This window comes from Cajanus cajan, chromosome 4 (assembly GCF_000230855.2).
Source record: "Cajanus cajan strain Asha chromosome 4, NIPB_CcT2T_4, whole genome shotgun sequence".
Lineage (NCBI taxonomy): Eukaryota > Viridiplantae > Streptophyta > Magnoliopsida > Fabales > Fabaceae > Cajanus > Cajanus cajan.
In genome coordinates, this window is record NC_138520.1 from 5857113 (window position 1) to 5865938 (window position 8826).

At 33.3% G+C, this 8826-nt stretch overlaps 2 protein-coding genes across 2 annotated transcripts; one reads left to right on the plus strand and one right to left on the minus strand.

Moving 5' to 3' along the window:
• Positions 1–972: 972 nt before the first annotated feature.
• Positions 973–5520, plus strand: LOC109801753 (seven transmembrane domain protein). Its single transcript, XM_020362872.3, has 7 exons — positions 973–1162; positions 1532–1601; positions 1704–1763; positions 4096–4210; positions 4370–4485; positions 4720–4844; positions 5176–5520. The coding sequence occupies exons 1-7, from the start codon at positions 1086–1088 to the stop codon at positions 5297–5299; spliced, it is 687 nt and encodes a 228-aa protein (XP_020218461.1). The 5' UTR covers positions 973–1085; the 3' UTR covers positions 5300–5520.
• Positions 5521–7857: 2337 nt separating this feature from the next.
• LOC109802825 (uncharacterized) lies at positions 7858–8516 on the minus strand. The gene has a single exon (XM_020364220.3). It carries the CDS (start codon positions 8435–8437, stop codon positions 8069–8071), a length of 369 nt encoding a protein of 122 aa, XP_020219809.1. The 5' UTR covers positions 8438–8516; the 3' UTR covers positions 7858–8068.
• Positions 8517–8826: the final 310 nt, after the last annotated feature.

Genomic DNA, 8826 nt, shown 5'->3' on the forward strand with positions numbered 1-8826 from the left:
ATCAATCGATTTAATAATGAATTTTTTTTTTATTGATATAAAGGGCGGGTATGTTTTTAAATAAGTAGTATTTTAGTACATTAATTACACCAATTCAAATACGTATAACTAAAATTTATTAATAATTTATATATAAATATTATATTTCAATATATAAATTATATTATATTTAAAATTTATATAAATATATATTTTCAAATAAATAAATTATATTTTAAATTTATGATAAATATTTTATAGGATGACATGTGATTATTTTTAATTATTGACAATTTATTTAAAAATATTAAAAATAATTTAAAAGTAAATATGATAAATTTAAATTAAAATAGATAAAAAGTTAAAAATTTAAAAAAAAAATCTAAAAAAAAATACACCTAAAAATATTTTTGCTAAACAAGCGTCCTAAAAACAGTACTGTTGCTGCACAATTGTTTGTATTTAATTTAGAAAGATGAATTTATCATTTTATTTTTACAAGTCACGTCATCATATACTCAGAAAGATAAATGAAGATATTTTAGTAAAATTAACTCTTAATAAATAGTTTAAAAAATTATATATAAATATAAAATTAAATATACTTAATCAGCACCTATTATTTTTTTTTTAATTTTTATTTAACAGTTTACATATATTTTTAGTCTTTATAAAATAAATAATTTTTTATTTTAATCTTTATGATTTTTTTTAAATTTGAAACATTTTTTTTATAAAATGAATAAATTTTAATTTTATTGATTTTTATCTCTTTAAAATGTGAAACTATTGTTAATCTTAATATTATATAATTATTTTAAATATTTATTTATTAAAAGATTAGGTAATATTGAAATAAAATCAAAATTCGTTTTAAAAGCAATATTTAAGCCTCTTATTATTTTTTTTAATCACATTTTATCTCTTGACCTGTTAAATAGGGTTTTTATTTTTTACTTTAAAAAAAGGGAAACAAAGATTATGATTAGCAGCTGGGAAGTAGGATAATAGAGTCATAATTAATAGTAACTGAATAGGAGTGGATTGGGGAGAGAAGGCGAAGGAGAAGTCGAAGTGAGTGTTGTCTTCTCCTTTGGATCTCAGACATGACTGTCTTTCATTTCTTTAACTGCGCAATTCTCACCTTCGGCCCCCACGCCGTCTACTATTCTGCCACGCCCTTGTAAGTTATTCACAACTCACACACCAGATCTGTACTCTCGCCCTTTGCTTTTTTTTTTTTTTTTTTTTCCCACTATTTTCAGATTCAATTGCTTTCCCAATTAGCCCATGAAATTTCGCCTGCTTCAATTGTGCTATACCAAACTATATTTCTATGAATATAGCCCAGAAATTGCTTGTTGTAATGTTATTGTATGGATGTAATCAATAGCTTATCGTGAGGACTGTTTAATATATTGATGAAAACTATGCATACATCTTGTGGTTGTCATCAATTTTGGGATTTCCCCCCTTTTTTCTGCGCGATGGAAAAAGTTAGGTCTCATTTGCGGTTTCATGTGTTGGTAAAGTAATAACTTTCAATATGCAGATCTGAGTATGATACACTCGGCACCTCTATTAAAGCCGCTGTTGTTTATCTTGCAACGGCATTAGTGAAGGTGGGTGAATATACTGAAATCTCAGCTATGATTGTGTAGTTTCACAAAGAAAGATAACAATCTAATTCAATTTTGCTTTGTTTTGTTTTGTTACTATGGCAGCTTATTTGTCTTGCAACTTTTCTCAAGGTATCGGAGAGTGATAGCTTTGATCCGTATCAGGTATGTCTCTGAATTGCTTATGAGTATGTTTGCAATGATATGTGTATACTGTACATGTAGGGATGCTAAATAACATTTCGAGTTTTAAGCTATAAATGGAGACCCCATATTTATAGCAAAAGTTTTTATACTATAGCTAAAAGCCGTTGCAAATGGTTAGCGGGCTGAGAAGCACGGACACTTTTTAGTAGTAGCTGTGTTAGATACAGCTGTGCCGTATCCTAAAATTTGCTATATCCTTATGTTTGTGTCGAATATGTGTTTCCTAGCTAATAGAATTATTTTTATGACAACTTTTGCTCAATTCATAATTTTATCTTAAATTATTAGGTGTAGACTCAAAAGACAGAGAAGTTTTATCTCATTGGGAATTGGCCATGACTTGTTAGAAGAACAGTCAATTTTTATAGAGGATCTATGTTTCTGTAGTAATTAAATAAATAAACTTTCAGTATTATGTTTGCATTCTGTCTTCTATTTCTTTGTTTTCTGATTGCTGACTCTCCTTCCACGAACATTCCAGTTTGTGTTCTCCATTGAGGTGGAGTGTAACAAGTCCCACATCGGGGAGGTCTCCTTACCAGGGAGGCCTTATAAGGCGGGAGGTTCTCCAACCTCTTGGGCCGGCTTTTGAGGGATGGTTCCCCTCCTTAGCCTTATGCTCGTTACAATGGTGCTTTCGTTGAGAGCCAGCCAAATCGAGAAGGGCTACCCATGGAGGGTTCTGACCACCGGAGGGTTCTGACCGGCAAGGGCCGAGTGAAGTACCGGTGAGTGAAGTACCGTGGAGTGCAGCCATCGAGGACGCTGGCTTTCGAAGGGGGTGGTAATGTAACAAGTCCCACATCGGGAAGGTCTCCTTACCAGGGAGGCCTTATAAGGCGGGAGGTTCTCCAACCTCTTGGGCCGGCTTTTGAGGGATGGTTCCCCTCCTTAGCCTTATGCTCGTTACAATAATGTAACAAGTCCCACATCGGGGAGGTCTCCTTACCAGGGAGGCCTTATAAGGCGGGAGGTTCTCCAACCTCTTGGGCCGGCTTTTGAGGGATGGTTCCCCTCCTTAGCCTTATGCTCGTTACAATGGTGCTTTCATTGAGAGCCAGCCAAATCGAGAAGGGCTACCCACGGAGGGTTCTGACCACCGGAGGGTTCTGACCGGCAAGGGCCGAGTGAAGTACCGGTGAGTGAAGTACCGTGGAGTGCAGCCATCGAGGACGCTGGCTTTCGAAGGGGGTGGTAATGTAACAAGTCCCACATCGGGAAGGTCTCCTTACCAGGGAGGCCTTATAAGGCGGGAGGTTCTCCAACCTCTTGGGCCGGCTTTTGAAGGATGGTTCCCCTCCTTAGCCTTATGCTCGTTACATGGAGTAATAAGTATATTAGTTACGATAAGTTCATGTTTATTATGATGGATTTTTCCAATATCAAGATTAGAATTGGAGTGTGAATGGATAGGAATGAGCATTCCCCCTTCCTAGTATTTGGTTTGCTCAAGATTGTGAATTGTAATTGTGTTTTGTAACTTTTATTCCATTCCATTTTTTATTTCATTGAATTGGCATAAAATGGAAACACAAATCACAATTGTAACTAATGAATATAGACAAGGTAATTAAACAAGCACTAATACCTTCCAGCCTAGAGGGAATAGAGTTCTTGTCTGTGCGTTCCCAGAAAGAAATAACCATTTGTCCTACCAAACTAAGGACTCCACAGTCCTGTATAATAGAGATTATAGCAGGAATAAAATAGCCATTTTGCGTATGAAATGTCCTCTAAGATAGACATGTGAAGTATATGTCAATGATAGATACCCTCCTATTACAAGAGTTTATGTGACGATAAATAAAATTGAAGGCACTGTGTTGAAGAGGTGAGGTAGAAGAGAACATGCATGGTATTTTTTTTTACTGTATATGTGAGCAAGGGATAAAGGAATGAGGGACGTATATATTCTGTTAGAGATAATGATTTAAAGCAGGGAAAGAAGAGGAAATGCTGGTAGTCATTGAGTAAGGAATGGGGGGCTTTGAGCAGGAGGAAGCAGACTTTTTCAAAGAGTCTGCGGTGTCTATACTGTTTCCATCTTTTCTTTTCATTTCTGTTGTTTTGCTTATGTTTTGTGAAATTACAGGGATCTTCTGTTGTAAGGAGCTAATCTTCATATTTTCTTGGGAAAATTGTAGTTTCTATTAGACAACAAAATAAAAAGACTCATAACAATGGATGCCTGTGAATTTATAACCCAAAGCACTTAGATTCTCAACGTTTATTTAGAGTAATTGTTATTAAGTTTAATGTCTTGAATGATAACAATTGCTTCATTCTTCAGGAGTTTTTGAAGGCATTAATAGGTTTTATAGATGTTGCTGGGCTTTATTTTGCCTTGACCCAGTTGACTCACCGGAACATCTCTCAGAACCATAAGTTTCAAGCAGTTGGACTTGGTATGTGTAACAAGCTATATCATTTTGTACATTTTATTTATTTATATTTATTTGTACCTTGAAGTGATATTTTCCTTCCTAGGGTCAGCCATCAATGTTTCTTGTGTTGCTTTGCTTCTCTGATCCATCTGGGTCTTGGTGGCATTTTTCTTGTGACAGGCTGGGCGTTTGCTGACTCTGTACTGCATCGGTTGGCTCCTCTTTGGGTTGGTGCCAGAGGATTAGAATTTACTTGGGATTACATTCTTCAGGGCCTTGAGGCTAATGCAAATTTGGTATGTTCTTTAATATTCAGAGTAATACAGTCCTTAGGTCAAACTAAAGCATTTGATCACTAAGTAATATTCTCCTGGAATTTGGAACTTCTTTTACTTGGATATTGGCTAGCATGATGAAACAGTTTGTCTATGTTGGTATGTGCTATAGGAAAACACATCTCAATTCATGTGCAGTTTGTAGTATATGCATTATCTGTAATTTTAAAGATTTCTGCACTTGTATCTGTACAGGTGTTGAGCATATCCCTTGCCGCACTTGGATCTTTGATGTGGCTTCGAAAAAATAAACCCAAGACCCTCATACCTATCATATATTTGAGTGCAGGGATTGTAGCAACCATGCCATCTATCACAAGGTCTTTCCTGACTCATTACAATACTGTTATGATGATATGTAAATGTATCATTTTGTGCTCAATTTAATTTTTTTTCCTATGCAATTCAAGTCTTTGAATTGAGGACCAAGTATAAAATCTTTCATTGAGCTCACCTTTTTCATAGACTCTTGCAATCATATGTTACTTTCTTGTCTCCCTGTATAATTGGTTCATTAGGATAAGATGCCTATCAGATGGTGTTAGTACGAGTATCGGATATGTTAATTGGCTAGATGATAGTAATTATTTAGTCAGCCGTAACATTGTCATTTGCTGTAGTGTAGTGTTTGATAAACTATGTCTTCTGCAGCTATCTTAGGCGTGGATTGGGGTGGCACTTTCCCAAAGTGGTAGGTTTTGAGCTCTTCACATCCTTGGTGATGGCTTTCATAAGCTGGCAACTGTTTTCAGCATGTCAGAGACCTTCCGTGTGAGAAAGCTCATTGCATAATGATGGAATCCTCAACTATTTTCTGGCTAGTTTTGATCCTGGGCCATCTGCTTTTGGCAGCTACTATGCTGTTTATTTAAATTTCATAAATGTTTTATCAATTGTAGTTTCTTAATAGTTTGATTTAGTTTAACACGCTTATTTATGTTTCTTGCGGTAGAATGTTGGCTCCAATTAATTAGAATTTTTTGCTTTATCAGAAAATTAGAGATATGATTCTTTTACCCCATGAATGTGGGATAATAGGTTACAAACACTCTTCTTCGAAAATCCGTTGGATTTCTTATTTACCCACATATTGTCCATTGCAAACTAGATGATTTACCCCATTCTTTAGAATGCTGGCTTCAATTCACCATAAAACAGTTTGTTAAATTTCACGAGTGCAGTCGCTGTCCCCTTAACTTACGCATTTGCACACATGTCGCACATTCACTCAGTGTGTCAATACTTCATGTTTCGCTGGTTTTGTTAACACAAGTGCTGCATGCACATTTCTACGCATCGTTTCACATGTATGTGATATGGTTTTTACCATCTTACTGTAACTGGTCTCACTAAATTTCGACACATCCCTACGATGATTTACCGCATTAATATGAGACGTGAGATCAAAATAAGTGATTGGCTATTTTTTGGTGACAATAGTGTTTTTGAGCGGAAATCCAAGTAGTGTGTGCATGAAACTGAAGTGGAAGGTGGCAATATAGTTACTCTAAGGTAGTGTTTGTTTCCAGTGATTTATTGTTTACGAGCAACAAAAGGCGAAGAAAATGAGTGTTTGTTTCCGGTGATTTACAAAGAAAGGCGAAGAAAAGGGGGAGAAACTGAGATGCCATCCTCGCGTTTTTGCAAAGAAACGAGATGAAAGCCACGTAAGATTTGAGAAAACCCGATAATACCCTGTCCAAAAGCTAAAAAGAGGTGAAAAATTGAAGCAAAAATATGCTAACATAATCGATTATGCACCATGCATAATCGATTATGATGATGCATAATCGATTATGCTGAGACATAATCGATTATACATAATCTATTATACCCACCATAATACATGCATACATAATCGATTATGCTTCCATATTTTCGCTTCCAGGCGTTCCCAGAACAGGTCGTTCCAAAATTAGAACGGCCCGTTCCAAATTACTAAAACAAGGGTAATTTAGTATCTTGGAACGGGCCGTTCTAAAACTGGAACGGGCCGTTCCAAAACTGGAACGAGCCGTTCCAAATTGGATAAAATGCAACTCCAAATTTGTAATGTTAAAAATTTCTTAATTTTTTAATTGGTAAAAATTAACTTGTACAATTAATAAATGTATCTTCATTTCATTCTAATTTATGTCAATGATTTATTAATTTTTTTAATTTATTAATTAACTTTCAAAAATTTTATTGTACATTTTTTATATATTAAGAATATTCTATTATTTAAATATTGACTTCAAAAAGTAGAAATATAAAAAAAAATAATACATGTTTATAAAATTAAAATAATAACACTTTTATAAACATTAATAAAATAATGTTAGAAAATATAATTATCATAATATATTTTGTTATTATTATAAATATTATTATTATTATCATTATTATTAATAATATTATTATTTATTATAATTAGTATCATTATTATTTATTATGATTCTTATTGTTTTTCTAATTTTTATTATTATTCTTATCAGTATTTATTATTTTTTTAATAAATTATAGCTATTAATATAATTTTATTGTAATTATTATTATTTATAATAAATAATATTATACTCATTTTTAATCTAAAAATAAAAGTGTAAATTATATATTCATATATTAAATTTTTAATTTTTATTTATCATTAAATTTAAAGTAAATATTTAAATTAAATTATTTTTAAATTAATATTTTATATTTGTTTTTTTAGTTAAAATTTTTATATTTATATTTTAATTATAATAATTATAAACTTTTTTTAACCTAAGAACAAAATAGTAATCTTACAAAATTATCAATTAAAAAATTTATTTTTATCTATCACATCAATCAATTCACTCCCAAACTTTCACAAACGTTCCCACTCACTTTCTCTTAATCAAAACAACCTCACTTTCCACTCACTTTCCCTTCAAATTCTTCATTTTCCACTCCCCTTTTCCATCCTCAAATCCAAACAAAGCCTAAGACATAAATCTCATGTCCGCAGTTTTAAAGTTCAAAAGCTCCATTTAAGAATATCTATGGACTTATACCGTTTTCTTCATTCTATTACCATTCGCACTATATATTACTCTCCAATAAATCTGTGTCCTGATGGGAGACGGTTCACAGAAATTGAGTGCGATTAATTCAATCATTAAAAATACAAAAATAACAGTACTTTAATTTATAAAATTCATTTTAGTCAATGATCAATGCTCTCTAACTTTAAAAACTGAAAAAGGTATTTATGTAATTTTATTATTCAAATTGATATCTATAATTTCAAAAAAAATGAATTTGATGTATAAATCTTTCTCATAGTTACTGGTTTTGCAAGTATTACACATAATATTTAGCAGGAAATAGATTAGAACAGCCAGAGGCCGTGACTTCCAGGTTGAAAGCAGAAGTTTAGGATTGGCAGCAGTTCATGCCGACAGATTATCGACAAGAAATCCAATTACGAAGAAACCAAGAAAATTATGAAAGTTGAGAAATAAATATACAAGTCATTATGATTAACGAAAACAAGAAGAGCCACAGCATGAATATACATGCTTATCTGAATCACCAGTCACTCTGCTTCAGACTCCTCGACCCATGCTTCAACTCGCAGGAGGACAAAACCAACCGCAACCCCGACAAGGACAAGACCGTTGATGATAGCAGCGATGTTGAATATCTCACCTGCGGCATTGCACGTGGATGAGAGCGCCCCTCCCTTTCCTTTTCCATTTGATGTTGTTGCTTTTACTGAGCTCACAATCTTAGCGAAGCACTTCTCAGTGCTCAAAGGAAGCCCCAAAGAGACGACACCATTGCTAGCCTTTAATCCCCCGAATGAATTAAGGCCTCTTACGTGTACCACTTTCTTCATTCGCTTCTTGGTCACGATGGCTCCGGTGATGTTCTGAGGACACACGCCAGCTGTGGCCATGGCCATTTGCAGAGTTAAGTTAAATGGGTCACGTACCACTTACCACTTACCACTTACCTGTGGATAGGAATTTGAACGACGAAAATCAATCAAATGGGTATTTATTTGGATAAGGGACTCTCAAACTGATTGGCTCATAGACCTGTAGAGTGTAGATTACATGCTTACAAAAAATTATGAATGGTGGACCACAACTCCGCGTCCACCCTTTTTCTCAATTCACTTGCTATTTTTCTTTTTAATATTTTAGTCTCACTATTATTATAAAAAAAATGTAAAAAAAAATATTTTTGAATTATATAATTAACGTAAATAAATATCAAATAATTTATTTAAAGGTTATTATATTTTTTTTTCGTGGAAGAATAATTTTTTTCTTCTAAAAAATGTTGTTT